Raw genomic sequence first — 20,285 nt, 5'->3', positions numbered from 1 at the left:
GGGGCCTGGGCCTGGTCAGGGAATTGGCCAGTAAGCTACCTGAACACTGTCTATTCGAGTTAAGACAATACAATGTGTTCATAGTTTTATTATGGACAATTTCTAAACCATAATAGAGCAAATAGCAATAGACTACTTATTCTAGCTCACTGTCAATAATTGCCCTAATTGTGATACAGTGAGTGAAACATATGGGTGATGTTGAGAGGATTTGTCTGTGTGTGTGAGTGAGTGATCACAGTGGAAATGGCTTGTGTTGCTAATCCAGAAACCAGTGTACGACAGGGTAAAGAGCCAGCTCTGTGTTCCATTCACAGTGTTAACAGCACAAGCTGATCAACCCCTTCAGAAGGCAGCTAGTCCCCTTTCCTGTAATTTAGGATCTAGTCTAGATGATCTGCTGCCTGTCTGCAGCTTCACTGGGGATAAAGATGATTTACAATCCAAATGGAGACTTGGGCTAAATCAGAGGTAAAACAGGGGTGATTCTGACATCTGAAATGGCATTGAATTAGCTATAATCCATTTTGTGAAAAACGAGCATGTTTCCTTCCTATTTCCTTAATTAACCACTATTTACTGGTACAGTATGTTACTAATATCTGAGACTAAAGGGCCAGACAAGAAAACAATACCTTCTTAGGAAGTGATTCAGTGTCGTTACTGAATCATTACAACGACAGAAGAAATCTAGCCTATTTGTCTCAACTTTACGATTAAGACTCAGATTGAATTACTGGACAGATATTATTTGGGAATGTTTACATGGTTTGTGACGGTCTTCCTGGAATCCACCACAAGATAAATTGTCTGTAATGGCATTAGACAAATCCCAAATATGGCAGCAGAAGGCATTTTAGTTTTCTTCTAAAGCCATCCCATCCATTCCTATTCATGGTTTCTTTATTTTCCTTCCTTCACTCATTGTGAACCAAGGATAATATTCTACCAGGAATTGAATGTCTTAATCCTCTTTACACTCTTCCCAGTAGCCTGGATGGTGACAGATTAACAGACCGGACATTTACAAACCCTGGGGACATAGCCTACTGCATGTATGGCTTTAAGTGGACTGGAGGGTTAATATGAAGCCACTAGAAAAGAAAACATTGGAGGTACTGAATATTACTGATGAGCTCCAGGAGAATGGTTGGTGCTGATGAGCTCGTTCCAGTGTGGGTCAGACCCAGCTCATTTAGCCTAGCCTGAGACAGAAAGTAAAATGGGACTTGGTCACGTACTAGAAGATGTTGGCTGTTCCCAACTTCCCCCACACTGGTCTGAGGGATGAGGGAGATATCGCCGTGGTTACTGTTAACACTCCTGCTAATTATTAGAGCCAATCAGAGAGGTTAACAGGGCGGAGCCTGGGGCATTTAACATCTGGCAGAGATGGAGGTGAATACATTACACACTGGCCTCCTCCAATCCAAATAAAACACTCTGACATCTGAAGTGTACTTAGAACAGAGGGTAGGGAAGGAGGGGTGGTGAGGGAGGGAGGGAGCGAGGGAGGGGTGGTGAGGGAGCATCCCATATGGTGATGTCCAAGTGCCACCTAGTGAAAACTATGTGGCTCGTCCAGTCAAGTGACGGTCCTCCAGGCTCCAGAGGAGAGGGGGTCTGCCCCAGAGAGCAGCCCAGACAGGAGGACCCATCTGGACTGAGACAGCTCTGTCACAGGCCTCGCTAGCTATGGCACAGTCCAACACGGTCAACACTAAGAAAGATCTACTGCCACCAATGCCAAAAAGCAGACTAGGGACCCAATACCACTAACCTACTCTGTGAGAACGTGCAAGTCAATTCCAAATGCTATGATTTTAGGTTATCCAAGAGTTCCAAGTGAATTCAATCTCTAGTAGTATTGTCATTGTTTCTAGCCCTGCTGTTGGTCCCGGCTGCTATGCTGTGTTTGTTGTGATGGAGAAACAGATACGTGTCTATGGCTGTGTTTAGTAGCTGTGGGCCGGGCGAGTCCCCTCCCCTCATTAGTGGAGGTATAAATCACAGCCCTCCCCGTGCCCAGAGGTGAGAGAGATGAGAGTGGAGGTGAGCCTGAAATAATGCTGATGTCACCCAGGGTCAGACCTCCATTATGGCCGCTTCAAAAACTATTAATCTGGTTTGTAGTCACTGGCCAATAAATAATTACTTCATCTAACCTATGTAATACAGCATGACCAGCAGTCCAGTCAGGTCCAATTGGGTGGGGGAGAGAGTGGTGGGGGAGAGAAGTAGGGGCAGAGAGGGGAGAGAGAGAGAGAGAGAGAGAGATAGGGGGAGAGAGCCACAAATTACAGGCCCGTCTGCTGCTACTAGGTGACTGATGTACCACTCACGATCTGGGTATGGCCTTTATACTCTAACACTGATTTAGACACCCACACACACACACAAATACAAAGCCACTGGTCTGGTGAGCCAAGGCACACACACATTTTTTTTGGGCAATGTGGTCACAATATACTCAGAAATCCCTAAACGGGGTCTGACTATAATAGCTTACTAAAAGATAACACCCATTCCAACCACTAATCACTAAACTGAAACAGCCAGGGTAACTGAGTCCAGTATATTCACTCTAACCAACCAAAACAACACACCAAATGGAACCCCCAATTTCCTAAGTAGTGCACTACTTCTGACCAGAGCCCTGTGGGTCCAGGTCAAAAGTAGTGCACTATATAGGGAATAGGGTGCCATTTGGGACACAGCCAGTGTTGTTCTATCTAGTGCGAGGTCGGACAGACGTCCACCTCTCTAACCACTGCTCAACACTGCCACCTAGAGATGTAGGAGAAGCTGCTAGAGTCATCACCAACATGACACCACTCTGATAGTGAAATAAACCCCCACTAGATCCCACTACACACACACACATACCCCCCAACCACCACCAAATCCATGGTAACACACATCACTATATACAATTCTGTGCAGTCCGCCTCCATAAATGTCACAGTAAAGTATGGAATGACATGAATAAATACAACAACCCTGAGTCTCCAGTCAGTCAGTGGAGGCATGGCTGCATCGCTGGCTGTCACAGATGGCATCCCAGGTGGAGATTTAATTAGTTAGGGTTGAAGTCAGTCTCCCTTGTTGTCTGGGGGTCCTCGCTCGGCACGAGCTACTGTAAACATGCTCTATATCCTAATCAGGTGTCACCGCCGCGTTTGATCAGCCTGCTAAAACTTGTCACAAATCCCCGGCAGAGAGAGAGAGGAGTGGGCCTGGGAGGGGGGAGGAGGAGGGAGGAGGGGGGAGGAGGAGGGAGGAGGGGGGAGAACAAAAGGAAGGAGCTGTCAGAGGGAGAGCGAGGGGGGAGACGGAGGAGAGTTTGCCCATTAGCAGCAGTCTCCATCTCTCTCCATCTCTCGCTGGCTGCCCATAGTGAGGAGTCCCCTGGTGACAGACAGCTCCAGGTCTCTGCTATTAAACACAGGGACTAACACACCTGATCACTAGAACAACCACATACCCCAGCAAAACATTCAAGTAGTAAACTAGTTTCTGTTGTTTACCCAAAAAACAGAGATAAGCCTACAAGCTGCACCCCTTTTTTGGTTTCTACAAACACTGTTTCAATAGTGGGTCTCTTTCTTTAAAAGCCCCAAATCAGAGAGCGACACTGTAGGACACCTCCCCTCCTCCACTCCAGGCTGAGAGAAGAGAGAAGACAGCAGACAGTGGAGTTGGTATAGGAACACACAAACCATTAGATACTGTTTACCTTTCATTTATGTTGATATTGAATACATTAGCCGATTGAACCTCCTAAGAACACTGCAGAGTGACAAGCCGGAATCCGTCTTTGCAACTGCCATGGCAACGGAGATTACCACGAATAGAAAAAATCTAAAACCTCTGAATAGAACGATACATAAATTAATTAAAGAACACAAAAACAAGTAGAGAATTAAAGTTAGAACATCTGTCAGAGACTTAGCTTCCCATCGTAATACCAGTGTTAGAACATTTATACCCTTGAAGTGAATGATCCCTTCTTTAATTGACAGTCAAGGAAAAGTGGTTGCAGCAGCATCCTGTAGCCGCTGATAAGAAAGCTTTCCCCCTCTCCCAAAAAAAACAGTTTAAAGAACCTTGGCATTAATCCCTATTGTCACCCCAGTGCAGTGGAAGGACTTACAAATAGCGATAACTCGACAGAGGCTGTCTGTTCCTGAGGAGTTAGGGACAGGCTAGTCGTCGCATGCTGGAGAATCAGTCACTTAGATTAATACAATCCATATGTGGCGTCAGTCAGGCATGACACTAGACTGTCACTGCATTTACATCCCAGTCCATCCCTACCGTTCTATATGACAATGTGTTAAAGAAGGTCCACTCACATCACAAAGAGCCTCTCTCTCTCTCTCTCTCTCTGTGTGTGTTGGTGGATAATACTACCAGTCATATGATGTGCTTTACTGGTGATCCTGGAAACAACAACTTTGCAAAGCTTTGTATCACAATTTTTACATACAGAATGGGTGCCACTGCCACTCACACAAGTAGGCCACACACACACACAGACACACAAGCACGTAAACTTGTAGAAACAGTTGTTTATTGAGATAGGAATAGGAGTTGTTTTTGCTTAAGCTTGCTTTGAGAGCATCTGGGCAGAAAACAAAGAGACCACCTAGACTAAACAGCTGTTCATCTAACCAAAAACAGATTATCAAAAACAAACGTGCATCAAAATAATTGATCAAACCACAAACAAAATGATGAGACGACTATTGTGGCAGAATACAAGGCTAATAGATGGGATCTCAGCCACTGCTGAGCCTCAGGGTTTAGGCTGTACGCCTGTGTGACTCCTCCACTTCAGCAGTCCTGAGACAAATGACAGTGGCTGCCCTCGACATTACAGGGCCAGGGCACGCATGACACTAGGGCTGACAACTGAACACACACAACACACCCCTAGCTGCCTTGATAAACACACACACACACACACACACACACAGCCCAAAACAGCACTGACACAACCTCTCTCCCTCCACCTCCCTCTCTCTCCATCTCACAGGAGACAACCCTGACTTCAGCCCCTTACCCAGGCAAGTGGATCTGACCTGCTGCCCCCCAGTCAGCCTCATCTGAATACACAGAGACAGGAACAGGAGAGGAAGGGAAATCTGCCTATATTATGATGGGAAGAGAGGAGAAGAAGAGAGGAGAGGGGGATGAGATGCCGTCAGGGGGCTCTCTTCTTTATGCACGTATGATCATGTGGTTGACAGCGCCGGTGGGTAGAATTACGGACTGTTGAACAAAAGGTTGTGGTATGGCTGGTTGGTGATGTGATGGTACCTGGATGGGGAGGCAGGCAGGCAGGCAGGCAGTGGTGGGGCCTGGCAGTGGTGGACTTATGACAAGCACCACCGCCCGTGCACACACACACACACACGGCACCTCCTCGTCGTCCGCTCGCACCAAAGTCTGTCACTCAGAATGGGCCAAGATCGCTGCACGTTAGTGTGAGCGTGGGGGGCGGAGAGAGGATTGAGGGGGGTTCTGGTCAGAGGTTAAGCGCAGAGAAGACAGCAATGAAAGGCAACTGTCATGCACCAGTGCTCGCTGAGGAGCGGCTGTCTCATGGAGAACATGCAAAGAAGGAATGCTCTCCGAGTCCTGACAACACCCCTCCTCCTCACCCCCTATTACCATCACTATCACACACACAGTACACACACACAGTACACATACACAGTACACATACAGTACACACACACAGTACACACACACAGTATACACACAGTACACACACACAGTACACATACACAGTACACACACAGTACACATACACAGTACACATACAGTACACACACACACACAGTACACACACACACAGTTACCACACACACAGTACACACACACAGTACACACACACAGTACACACACATACAGTACACACACAGTACACACACACCCCTCAGCCCCTCTAAAACAGAGTGGCGGCACTACGCCACGGAAGGCAATGCCTGCCTGACAGCATGCCAATCAAACTGGCGGCCCCTTCTCTAACATATCATATGCATGACTAAAGTTAGCTGGGCTCATGAACAAAACACACAGGCTGAGAGAGAATCACTGAAAGATTAAGAGGCTACCTGGCTGGCATCAACAGGTATCATGGAATATCCAAATAAATTATCCATCAAATGGTCTTGGCTCATTTTAATATGAAATAAGCCCTGTAATATCTGACTTCAGGTAGAGAAAGGTATTTTATGAATGGTAGTTGGTGGGTAAGGCAAGGTAGAGGAAAGGCTCTCCAGCTGGCTAGGTTACACTTGGCTCCAGTGATGGGGCAGGGGGGCACTACCAACCCTCTCCCTTCTCAGTCTCCCCTGGGCAGTGTACTACAGTACTACATGCCAGGTACTTTCATTACACATGTTTATGGAAAATATCTTATGATGTACAAATTAACAGTTACAATTTACAGGGCCTTGTGAAAGTGGCCTCCTGCAGTTTTTGTGAATGGAGGCTATTGGAGCGCTCATCAGAAGCAGATGTTGGGCAAGTCTAACGTTAGCTAACCGCTAGGTAGCTCGGCTTTATTGGAAAGGTGAGTCATTACAAAGGAAAATAAATTCACAAATAAACAGCAATAGAATCCCCACCACCAGCCCTGTAATATAAATGGAGCAGGTGGCTATCATAGGGAAAGCAGGCCTTCTGAGAGCTACAATAGGTAGGCTAGCTTTACTGCTATAGGACCAAGAGCAAAAGAAAGTTAGCCTACATCATGAACGCCAAAGACAGCCTTGAAAGAAGAGACTGAGGATTCTATTGAGGATCCTACTACAGTGTTGTCTAGTCACTGTCCTTGCGACACATTGCCTTATTAGGAAAATGAAATTAGGACTGCTGCAACAGTCTTCTCATCCTCTGTCTCTCCCTACAGTGTGTCCACCCCCCCCCCCCCCCCCCCCCTCCGCCCACACACACACACATACAGATTCAAATTAAAATAATGACCTCCCTAGATTGAAGCCTTGAGTGGCTAATGAACTCCCCTGAGACTGTGGCCCCTCTGTCTGAGGTGAGCGGATCATTCCCATGTTTATTCAGTACGGCCCAACCACAGCCACACACACACCACCGCGGCCTATTGATCACATTGATTATTCCATGTATATCACCGGTGATAGGGCTCTGTGTGACAGATGAACTCTGGGTCACACTGAATGTAAACTCATTGGCTCTGACAACTGAGATGATCCATAGTCACAGCAGCTCGTTTGGGATTGGGAAAATATGCTGACAACAGTAATAATATCCCAATGCTAATATGAACTGCTAGGTAGAGCTGATGATAGACATGGGATCTGTCAATGGAGCGGGTCGCCCACAGCTAACAAGCTAACAGCCTGCTCAGAACAAAACCTAAGATTGGTGGTAAATATTACTTCTGAAATTGAGCAACTAGGCCTATTTCTACTGACAATCCAGTTAGGTATTACTTCAAAGAAAATCCTGAATAAATGTACCATTTGTCAATAGTAATAGAGTATGAATAAAGTAACTATGTAGAAGACACTAACTCTTTGTTCATCTGCTGGATGAGTTGAACATAACCTGTTATATGTTCATCCTTAGTGTTTCCAACACACACTAAATGGATGGACATGCTGTGTAAAGTGTCATCTATCATATGGCTGCTGTGATGGCTAACATCAGGAGAGGAACCTAGGCTATATCCCAGTGTGCATCCAAAATGTCGCCCTATTCCCAACATAGTGCACTACTTTTGATCAGGGCCCTGGTCAAAAGTAGTGCACTATTTAGGGAATAGGGTGGCATTTGGGATGAATCCTCAAGCTGGTTTTTCCCTCTGGATGTTTAGTAGGATCACAGATGCTCTTAAACACATACATGTACGTGGGCCCCGGCCCTGGCAGCTAGGGCCAGCTGTAGACATGGGACCTGAGACACCACAGAGAGAGCAGCCTGGCCGGGCTGTAAAAGTTGATATCCTCCCAGATGCAAACCAAATGTAGACATCATGAACCTTTAAATTGCCATACATGTAATGCAGACCACTATAAAAGGAGGTAAGGGTAAGGGAGGAGACACGTATGCACAGACACACATCTAGATCACTACACATGAAGAGCCATATTATATACTGCACCACTGTGTGGCTGTTGACAGGGATGTAGGACTACTTCCTGAGAAACCATATTTCAGATATAAACAGTTAATAATGTATCTTACTTCCAGAAAAGGGTAGGATAGCTGGTTCCATGTCAGTGCCATTACTGCAAATAAAGTGTGCTATAAATTTGCTCTTTGTTGCCAAGAGATCAAAGAAACCCTGTAGCTCGCAAAAACAACGGAAAAAACAATAGCAACCCAACTCCTCCTTCCATCACTGACACATTGCCACTGCAAGGCATGGCTTAAAGGCTGTAGTGTTGGGTTGGGTTTACCAAGCTGATCTGTAAACAACACAAAAACATTGAGATATATCCAGGCTAAGCTCCAATAACGAAGACAAGGTATAAAGAGGTAAGGGGGGGGGGGGGGGGGGGGGGGGGCCTTATAACCACAGACTAATCAACCCCCCTCATCGTTCTCATATCGGATCAATGAACGACCCGGGGCCTTGGGCCCACTGCCACACCACAGCACAGGCACTACATTACACACAAAACTTCATATTCATTCATTGATTTACTTTTCAGAATAGTATATCATTGAACTCCAATGGGACTAAAAACAGAGGCTGGGGCTGAGGTCAAGCCCACTTGCATGGACAGATGTTTGCACAATATTGATGGCCCAAGCAGAAATAAATGACTAAATATCCCGATCAATACCTCGTTTCCCTAGCCGGCCCTGTGCGACAGCAGATATATAAATACATCTTTATGGCTACAGGAATGGTCCCTAATGAAGAGTGGATAAATGCTCCCCTAAAGGTAAACTCTTTGATTAGCTGAGGCCAGAGGTGACGGCCGGTTGGGGAGGGCAGAGGCGATACGCTGACATGGAAATGCCATACCTTCCATTGCCTGACGAGTCTAATGGTTAAGAGGGGCTAAGTTACTGAGGGGGTAACAAGGATATGACAGGTCACAAGCCTTGAGCAGGTCGTTCTGGGCTACCTGACCTCCTATCCATTTGTAATGATAATAGCACGGATCAGCAGCAATCTCAATCATACTCATAATCAATAACACACATATTGTTTCAGATGTTTGTTCCAATTCTACATGTAGCCTAGCTCTGTTTTGACTGTATCACTGGGCTGGAGAGGAGGATACTGTTGAAACAAATCCTTCATCTCCAGCCACCTCAAGCACAAAGGCCCTAGCTGTCAGTGTTTAAGATGTAAGAAAGAGGAGAGATGAGACTGGAAGATGGAAATTGTAATCAGGCCAGACGATCATCATCATCATCATCATCAGGAGCAGCAGTACTGGGCTCCAGCTCTCTGTCTCCTTCATGGTGAAGAAACAGTGGTGCTGATGACACTGGATAGAGGATCAGGATGGAGCTGCCTGCTCTTATTTACAGCACAGCTCAATTACCCAGGACAACACCAAACAGGCTCATCACTTAGCTTTCCCTTCACTTCTCCACAGTGTCCAACAGGGCCATAAAGAGGGAGGCACCAGATCATTCCCTGCTCCTTAATTAAATGAGAGCAAAGCTGTTGACTTCATTTTCCTCCTCTCCGTAAGCAGCCCCTCCTCATCCTCACCCTCTCACTCAACAAAGGAGCCCCCACCCACATTGAGCTGGCCAGCCCTCCAACCAATGAAGACATCCCGGACACCATCCCTGCTCGGCCCTAAATCAACAGCTGGATAAACAGCCTCCACGGTGGGTTAGTGCCGGTCCCCATGCAGTCACAAGAGGCCGAGGGCCGGGGGGCTCCAGGGGGCCAAGTCGGGAGCCGGTGCCGGATCGACACCTCAACAGCAATAAGTAATTCTGTGTTGGATTAGCAGCATGATGGCCTGATCAATACAGGGTGATACACTCAGGCCATTAGGAATGCAGGGAGGAAATGGGCCCCTCTGGTAATAAAGCAGGCCTTATGTCTGGCTGTTCCTTCATCAGATCTCTCCATTAGTGTAATGGTACTATTATCAGCCACAGCAAAAGACGTATTTTACTAGGGAACCTTTTTTCAGCCGGACGAACCGGGCCGTGCTGGAGGGGGTCTGACGGAGTCAGGGAGGGAGAGCCATGCAGTGAGGAGTGGAGAAATGTCCTCTCTCTCTCTTCCTCCATCTCCAGGCCGGATGTCAATCTATCTCCAGTAGCCTACTTCTGTTTCCTGCCCGGCTCCTAGTGCTCCTTTCCTATTCCTAAGCGTGTTTTATGTCAGCTCCCAACACTATTTCTCCATTATTGGCTCATTAATAGAACTAGCAGCGTGTTAGCGGTGGGTAAGAGGGGGGGAGATGGCCAACGGAGCTGGGGAAAGCTGCTGAATGTGCTGAATGTGACACCCCCTCCTGCTAAAACAACCAGAGCTGACATGACAGCACGCCCGGCATTAGTCGCCATAAATCCTTACCTTAACACTAATTCACAGGGTAACATTTTGTGGGGGGGATTGATTAACCATGTCTGGATGTGTGGCCACATAATCAGCTTTTACCTCTCTAGTTGTTAATTTAACAGAATTGCCAAGGGAAACACAAAACATTTTAATGAGTGTTGAGGAATTAAATACCCTAAACAGCTTGCACTAGCTGCCACAACCAGAGGAAACCAATGAGGCTGATCTGAGCGATGTTCTGGGCTTAGCCAGGACCTCAGCACAACATCTGGTGACCCTATGTGGTCATTACTTAGCCTGACATTCCCCTGAAATATATTTCCTTTTTATTTTTTCCATCATCAACACTTTATACATGTCATCACATAGACAGCAGCTATCATCAAAGACAACGTCAGGGAAGTAGGTTGAGGGTCAATTCCATTTATATTCAGTTTACGCAGAACGTGAATATATAAATCCATATACCTATATTTCTAAAATAACAGACAAGTTTCAATCCATGAATTTCCTTTACAATAATCTGCTGACAGAGAATAACCATTTATTGAGTATATTACAAGTAGGCCTATTAGTTATGCTTTTTAGTTGATGAAACAGACAAACATGAGACAGTGCTGCTCTCAGAAACATGGGTAAGCCATTTTTGTCCGGCACATTGTATTGGATGTGGTTACATTGAGAGTCTGCATTTTAAAACAGGTTGGGAGTTATGTTCAGTAGGCCTTCATGATAAATAGCTTGCCTTCACTAAACTAGCAAAATGACAGGGGGACACATCTCACTGATTGAGTCTAACTGCAAACACACTCACTTATGAGACTACAGTTATATCCCCAGTTATTACATATCATGATAAACTGAACCACTGCACTGTGTCCCTGTCCTGTAACAAGCCACTGGGATTAATGCAGCTCCTCTAATTTGGGTCTGTTCTGTGGTTTTCCAGCCATTTTACCATTACAATACCCCGTCCTCGTTCCTCGATCATCCTTTTATTATTTGTCTAAAAGGGGAAGCAGAACCATTAGCTTGGTCTGAGTCTGCTCTGTGTGTGTGTGTGTGTGTCTGCTCTATGCTACTTGCACCCGCCTGGGGGCCAGCTGGAAAGCATTCTCTCTCTCTCATCTGGTCACCATGGCCGCTCGCTCAGCTCTTCATAAACAGGAGGAACCACGTCCTACATAGTTTCTGTGCTGTCAGACATGATCCAAACACATGTGCCATGGCAGGCTGTGGCGCGGCCAAGGCTGGGAGCTGCTGGGACTGACTGACTTGGAGAGAGCAGACCTGGGTTCAAATACTATTTGCAATTGTTCAAATACTTTGAGTGATTGATCTAGCCTGCCTAGAGTGCCAGATGAGTGGGGTTTGCAGTGTTAGGCCTATTATATTGGTCCATTAAGCCAGTCAAGCTCAATCAATCACAGATAAAGTGTTTTAAACGATTTCGAATAGTATTTGAACCCAGGTCTGGATGAGCCTGAGCAGAGCAGTCTGCATGGGCCCAGCAGTAGGGGTAGCTAAGGAGGTCTGGAGAACAGAACAGCCTTTCCTTTTCCTCCATTTCTCTCCATCTTGTTACACAACCCACAAACACAGCACATCCAGACCAGAACAGAAGACACCACCACTAATCAGAGCAGGCCTCTTTGGCAGTTATGTGGTCTGCTACCTACTATACCGCCTGGGTATGCCCCAAATGTCAATCATATTTTTACACAAACGCCAGTCGATGCTGTTACTATTCATTGCGTTGAACAGCATCCCAGGACAGCATCCAGCAGCCATCATAGTCCTTTGCGTTTGAGCGATGTGAAATGGGCCTATAATCATTATTACCTGCAATAGAATTGTACCATTGGCACACAGCCAGAAGCTGCTCTCCTCCAACTCACAGGATAGTTTAACAACACACTGCAGTCACTCACTAAGCCAGCCTGAAATGTTTACCTATGCATGTAGCCTACTTCATCAAAGATTAGGCTATACAAAGTCCAGAGACTGATGGAATTATACAATTTTGGTGCAAGATTATTCTGATTTTGAGGGAGTCTGACTTGAAAACATTGAAAATCAAAAATATAGGGGACTTTTACCATGCAATGTCTAAATCAATATTCAAGCCTTAATAGTCATCCAATCAGTTTATTGTAGCACCGTCTACACCCATGTTTAAACTGTAATACTGAAAGCAAAAACAGTGTAGGCCTATCTGTAACGATAAAGCTGTTAATAACAGCGATGCTCCATTGTAGGTGAATGAAGAGGAAACCACAATAAAGCCAGAAATCATGCAGGGCGATGTGTAGCTACATAGACAACTGCATCTTTCCAGCCTTCAAAATGACCCAAGCATCACAGCATTTGGAACATAAACTTCTCAGAGAACGAGTCCACTGTGTATTTGCCAGAGCTAAGGGAGAATAACGCTATGAATACCTTTCTCCTCTTCTCGCTCTCACTGCCACCCGATCGTTTCATGTTTCCTAGAGTTGTGTTTACACACTCGCTTTCACTTCAGCTCGCCTTGGTAGTTGTAGTTCCAACATATTCATTACAATAAAACTAGAGCGCTATTAAAGAAACAGAGCACATAAAATGAACGGGTGCGTGTAATAACGATCTAGTTACAAAGACGGGATATGAAAGAATACGTTTCTGATCACAATCTTGTATTTATTTGCTTCGAATGAAAGTGAAAAACTTCATATCCCAAAGCACGGAAAAGAGGAAATACATTCAAGCGTAATTTGACTCAGCGGATGGTGATTCTTGCTGCGCAGTGCGCACAGCGGCTACAATAATACTCGATCTTCAAATCATCTGTAAGCCGTACTATCGTTACAATAACGTAAAATAATTGTATAAATCTGGTAAATCTCGCAGCTGCTCTTTTGATGTCGATGCGCGCCCTCAATCTAAAATGAACACAAGTACTTTAGCAAATGAACAGGGCTAAACAATGGTTTAAAACACAAAATACTTCAACACGTTGAACAAATACAAACGAATAAAGTAACTGAAATAATAATTGTCACTTTTATATTTTCGAATAGGCCTAGACAATAAATATTTTCTATATGTATATATATCTTATGTATTATTTTCTATATGTATATATATCTTATGTATCTATATGTATATATATCTTATGTATTATAATTAGCATATTTTAGAAAGTTAGAACAACAAGTTTGGGCATTTTTAACTTTTTTTTTTGTTGTTGCTGCTTGGGTTTTTTCTTGTGTAGCCTAAATCAAAAGCAGCATTTTGTAACTCGTGTAAAAATAGCAATCATGCCTTTAACATGCGCCAAGACTCCAACACTGCCAAGACTCTTTCAACTCTTGCATCTCAAATCCAGGTGCTTTACTGCGAAAAGGTATGGGCCGCCTCAACATAGACAGACACACATCACTTTCTACTCACCACCAATTGTGAAAGCAAACCATAAGCATGCTGTATATGGGAGCGTTTATGTACAGTATCACATCACATGCAGACAAAATGCCCTCTACCTTGGGTTCATCCAAATACCTCATAACATGCTGTGAATAGTGTTGAAATGTGCTCTGTCCATTATTCCTATCAAAGACAGCGCATATGTGAAAGACATGCACTGCTTCACACACGCACACACACACACACACACACACACACACACACACACACACACACACACACACACACACACACACACACACACACACACACACACACACACACAGAGTGGGGATTGCAAGGTTGGAAACACCTGCTTTGTATTACCATTACAGACTTTGATCAGTGTCTTCATTAGTTTCCTTTGTAATCTCTTTTCTTTTGTGGTAGAGCTGACCCAAGTGAGCCGGGCACACTGATTTAACACACATGTTCCTTTCACCTGTCTTGTAAAAAGCTCAAAAGCTCTCCTGCTTTCAAACGTGTTGGTGTCTCTGGCATCCTTTGGCAATAAACAGAAAATTGTTCTTTTGATTCCTATTTATAACGTACATTTCCTCTCTATCCCTGTTGTCTTCAGAAGAAAATATAAATTATTTGGAAACACTTTGACAAAACTGGATCCACGTGAATATTAGAACATAAACATATGGGGGGCATATAGGAGGGTTTAGGACAGAGCTAATAGAGAGAACATTTGTTATATATGTTATAAATATTCATTTTAACTGGTAATGTCCCAAACCCCTGACTTTCCCCCATCAACCCAATCCATCATTATGTTCCTCATGTGTGTTAAACTACCTTTCACATACTACCCCTGTCAATCATATCTCTGGATGAAAAACATTTCAAAGACAAGCAGAAGGGAACTCTGACTCCGCGTCTCATTTTTCCCAGTCAGATTGTGTGTGTCACATATTTCTCTGTCAGATTGTCAGGAACAGCACGGCAGGGGCACTGGAACTGATCCTAATGCTCAGGTCCTTCATGGTAAAACTGCCAATTTACGTCCTCCCAACAATAACGGTCATTTGTCATGTAGCCAATCAGGCTATTTACTCCCCACCTCTCCTCTGATGTCCATCTCACAGGGTTCAGCACAGGGCAAGGGCATCACTGTACACTCTCAGATGTGGTAAAAAAGTTAGGAAAAAAACAGAAAACTAACTTTGAACTCTTGTAGCTCATCATATATCCCTCTTTTCTTTCTATTGTCTGGCCAATATGCTCACGATGGGAGGGGTATGTTTTCTGTTATTGCACATTGCATCAGCTCTGGACGACCCCTTTGACAAGGCTTCTTTTTAGTGATATAATGAGTGTATAGAAAATCTGGGTAGAAATCAAAGGTGAGGAAAGTGCGGTGCCAGAAATGTTAGTTGAGCACATTAAAGAAAGGAAGACAGAGACCATTGTGCACTGTCTGTATTAAAACCAGAGCTACCTACCCTAAAGCCCCTGCAGTCTGCTCTCCCTATGTCTCCCCATGCCTCAAACTATCACCAATATACTACAGTAGAGGCAGGCTTCTTTGTGAATAATGATATGGTTCCTCTGTGGAGGTTTATATTGGGCCACCTACACGTTATTATTGTATTGTGAAATTGTCCTTGGTTCCTAGAAGAAAGGCAGGAACAAAAAACGACTGGAAAAATTGCAAACAATATGCATCCTGAGTTGTCCTGTACCATACGTGAACCTCACTCAAGGTACTCTTAGGCATTGAAAACTGCATATTTCCCCACCACAACCTCCTGCCAGTAACTATCCTTAAGCATATTGTGGTGCATCCAGCATCCATAACGAAGAGAGTGGTTTTTGATTTTGATTTGTATTGAATGAGCATATGGACCAAGTATGTGCCTTCCCTGTCAATGATAAGCCTTAGGAAACTGCTATTTGTCAGTGCTATAAAGCAGATTGCTGCCCAGTGGTTTCAATTAACATCAAAGGACTCTTCACAGGCAGTAATAGTTATATCAAAACCTGAAATGTATTATTTAGGTTCCACGCGGGAGTCCTCCAAAAGATTATGTCCCCTTTCAAAAGAGATTTTATTTTCTTGCTGACTTTTTACATTCCACCCTTTTCTATTGCTTTTTGCGCTTTTTTCCCCATGTGCTTTTTTCTCCTCTTTGAAGCAACCCCACATCCCCCCTAGACAATCTCTTTGTAGCACTAGGGTACCTGGCTGGCTCTGACAGGGTGGCCTATTAGTTGGGTTACGTGTGTACATGAAGAACACAGCGTCTGCGGCATACAGTAAAAAGGCACGTGGTGTTGCGCTCAAAATTTGAAAGATCAGTAGCTAGTGTAGATAAAGTGAATGAAGATGGACATACGGTATAGAGCAGAAAAAATATCTTCAGGCCATGTCCTCAATATAATTCATGAGTTTACCCATGTTGACTCCATCACCTTCAGCCCACGGTTGACCTGTTGACCAATCCAGGACATTTAGGACAATTCTCATATTTCTGCTCCGTATTAGAACAGTCATGTAAGAATTGGCCTACACAGAGCCATGTGTTTAGAGAAATAAATGCATACATTTTAATACATGGCTCTGAGCCTACGCATACCTCCCCCACTATTTTACTTTGCTCTACCAATAATAACATAGATTCTACTTCTTGTGAATATTGAAAGGGAAAGGGCATCATTATGTCCATGCTAGTAGCATTTATGTAACCTCTTCTCATCATCTTCATATAAATGAGAATGATGCTTAAACCCCTAAAGGGAGCTGTGAGAGGTTAGAACTAAGGCTTTTCTCTTTGAATGCTTCGGTGGCTCTCCGTTAGCTGGTATGGTGTTAAAACCATCGCTAACCTCTTGGCCAGGACTTCAAGTGAAGGCAGGGCCCTATAAAAACGATTCACAAAGTACATACACCATTCAATACATGTTGATTAAGCCTCTATAAATGATCACATAGTGCCCGCAGGAAAAAGCGCCATGATTAGTGAACAGAGAGAGCGTGCAGCCCTAGTCTAAGATGTGGTACACTTCCCTGGCCGGGATCATTTCCAGACACCCATACGGAGGAAGGGAAGCACTCTGCTATTGCTGTGATTTGAATACCATGATCACTGAACAGTTTTATAGGAAACCCATTAAAAAGTGAGGTTTGACATACAAAAGAGTCCCTGTTTAAATCTCACGCACAATGTCAGGCTGAAAGTGGTTATATACGGAAGCATAGCTAGCTACATCCTCTGTGTGTGTGTGTGTGTGTCCTTGTCTTGTGCTCTCTCATCTTGGAGGGAAATCTTTTGTAGGGGACAGAAGATGACTCCTTTTTTGGAGGGATAAGTGTAGGCCTACTTTATCACTCACAGCCAACCTGGTGCCTAGGCCTAATCCTGCATTTGTTCAGTCTGACACAAATCACTCTGAGATTGAGCTTCACTCTAATAAAGATGTCTGTGTAAAATATGCTAATTATAATACATAGGATATAGAAAATATAAGAATTTCATTCAAACCAAATGATGTCCAATGAGGTGGACACAATGCCCTGATGTGACCCTTAACCCCACCTGTTCCTAACTGTGTTCATAATGTGCCAACCTTCCTCATCATCACTCCCATTACCCATAGAGTTATAGCCTCCACGCAGATCAAACAGACCCTAAGTGAACAATGGCTGAAATTGCATATTAATATGATATGTAAAAGTTCAACAGATATTGTGTGATCCCTTTGAAGGGGACTGTTTTACATTAGGGGATTTTTATTAGGGCTTTTCTAGTCTTTAATGTGCATGTTTTCCCCCTGAGTCAGGAAGTCACTGGGACCAGGTTTGGGTCTTATTGGTGGTTCTCTATTTTAGGAAATGCTGCTCAGTGTGTCTTGGTGTGCTTAGAGATCAGTCATAGCATAGGCCTACAGCAAGGTTGACTTGTAGCGAGACATGTCTTCTAATGTTGTGAATCCTTGTTTGTAGATTATGTTACAGATGTAGGATCTTAGTTTGACCACGCTGCTGTAGGATAACTTTCCTGCAATGCAGGGCATTTAAAACTTGTAGTGTATATTTTAGGTTTTAAAAGGCTTCTGAAGTTTGTAATTTCCACTTTGAAATGTCTGACTTGATTTTCCTTTACGAAAAATGTATCAACTCCTACAAAAATGTCAATTAATTATAATCCACATCCTGTTTCTGCAGGATTATTTTCCTGCTGTAGCAAACTGGCTCAAATTAAGATCCTACATCTGTATTCCATATGCTCTGTAAATCCATAGACAGTGAACAGTGGGTGACTAGGAATCGGACTCTGACACACCCATTGCATACTGAAATCATTTACAGTCAACTTTATTTATTTATTCATACATTTTTCATCTTTCACACGTTGTCATTTGTGGAGTGTGCTTATGGTGAAAGGTATATTTGACACTGAATACAGAGTTTCCTACATCTACGTAGTGACCCCTCCTTCACTTTCAATCATAATTGTAGTCTGTGTTTATACATATCCAATAACTCTCACCTCTGCCCGAAGTTAGGGGTTGAATTAGGAGTTTCTGGATGGACGAGTTGTACCCCAAAATTAGTAGGTCAAAGATCTGTTCAATACTGTATGCTGGCTCTCATACTAAGGTGATGAGTCCTGTTCCATCCTGGTCCCCCTCATTTTAACCCGTAAGTTGGTCTAACAGTATAATAGAATAATTGGTTAGTTGGGTGGAGTGGCCTGGTCTCTTTGCACTGTGTATGAAACACATAGAGAACACTTCTCAGACATTCCACAGCATGTGTTTAGTTGTCTGTTTGGTTTGGCTTAAGAAAGCAGCAGCTTCTGGGTATCCTAAGCCCATTAATAGACTTTGATGTAGGATCCCAAATATGCCTTGTTTCCATTGAACTTGTGTTCCATTTGTGTGTTGTTGGTGTTGCCGACGGATTCGGAACACTTAGAACCTTGTCATTTATGTGTGTGTTCCACATAATGTCTCATTAGCTTAGATTATTTATTTTATTCGATTTATTTGACCATTTTAAACACAATACAACCACACATGTGGATACAGTTCAATGTCTTTAAAATAATTGAGGATGATACAAAGAAGTTTTAAAAGGTATTTCCATTCTGGTCCTCTTGAAAATACATGAAAACAAAATACATCTCATCAACAGGGAGGAAACCGTAAAAGGAATCAAATAGATGACTAGGTAACGTTCATTAATACAATAATACTTTAATTTAGCCTGTTTAGTTTTTGTATTTTGCCCATTAACAAGTTCTTAAGTTCTTAACAAGTTCTTTATCTTAAAAGGATGAAGATGATGATGCCATTGTCATTGTCTTCAGCCAGGGGAGAACAACTGCCCCCTCTCATTGAAGCCCCGGAAGTTGAAGGCCGACCGCGGTACTGCAGGTGTTGTTAGCAGTAAACAGGATCCCCATTATAGTGAATGGAAAAATGGCAATCTTTGTGGTCAATCTTCGTGTAAATCAAAAACAATTTTCGAAGACAATCATGGTACCAATAATTGCTTCTAATACACCAGATGTATGTCCTTGAACTGATTATTTTAAAATGGCACATAGAAGAAGTTATAAGTATAGTTTAGTTGCTAATGGCAGCCTGCAGTACCCCGGTCGGCCTTTGACTTGAGTTACTCAGTGAGAGGTGGCAGCACTGAGCTAGCTTGCAATGTCACTTCTTGGAGTAGCACAAACTGCGCAAATTATGTCTCCATGAGACGCCATCTTAACCGACTTCATTTGGCTTCAATGCGCTATTGAGTCTTCACATAGGAATGAATGGTGTCACGTGATCAATGGCTTTGTCCATTCATATATACAGTCATTGTCTTCAGCATCATCATCATCCTGATCATCATCATCATCACCACCACCTCTCACTCACCACTATGAACTTCAGTATCATTGTTTACATTACCTACACCCTTATATGGTGATCCTGGTTTATTGGTGATCTTATAGGATAAGTAAAGACTGACAGTAACTGACACATTATCTCCGATACAGTATAACAGCCTTCTCCCAGATGTTAACACAATGTAGTTTGTTCATAATTAGCCTGGTCTGCTTGAGGCAGTTCAGTGAAAGAGAAGGGACAAGACATATAAACATTATCAGGCATATGTTTGACTGAACACTCTGTAATTAGAGATAATTGTGATGACATCACCATGTCATACAAATAGTGTGACCGCTGGAAATGTGCTGCGTGACCCATCGGAAGCCTGCCACACACCTTGAGCTAACACTCCGTACACACACACACTCTCTCTTTCTGTTCTTTTTCTGACACAAAGCAGCCAGTC

At 43.8% G+C, this 20,285-nt stretch overlaps 1 protein-coding gene across 2 annotated transcripts in view; it reads right to left on the bottom strand.

The window, feature by feature from the left end:
• Positions 1–13,037, bottom strand: part of LOC311111641 (alpha-ketoglutarate-dependent dioxygenase FTO-like) — a 147,205-nt gene extending 134,168 nt beyond the window's left edge. For both annotated transcript variants that reach the window (XM_084154418.1, XM_084154419.1), the window contains exon 1: positions 12,980–13,037. In XM_084154418.1, coding sequence (XP_084010544.1) covers positions 12,980–13,021 — 42 coding nt within the window. In that variant the 5' untranslated portion in view covers positions 13,022–13,037. The remainder of the gene's footprint in view (positions 1–12,979) is intronic.
• Between the last annotated feature and the right edge of the window lie 7,248 nt (positions 13,038–20,285).

The sequence above is a fragment of the Coregonus lavaretus genome (assembly GCF_964263955.1).
Source record: "Coregonus lavaretus genome assembly, chromosome: 37".
NCBI lineage: Eukaryota > Metazoa > Chordata > Actinopteri > Salmoniformes > Salmonidae > Coregonus > Coregonus lavaretus.
This window is presented reverse-complemented; position numbering and strand designations above follow the sequence as displayed.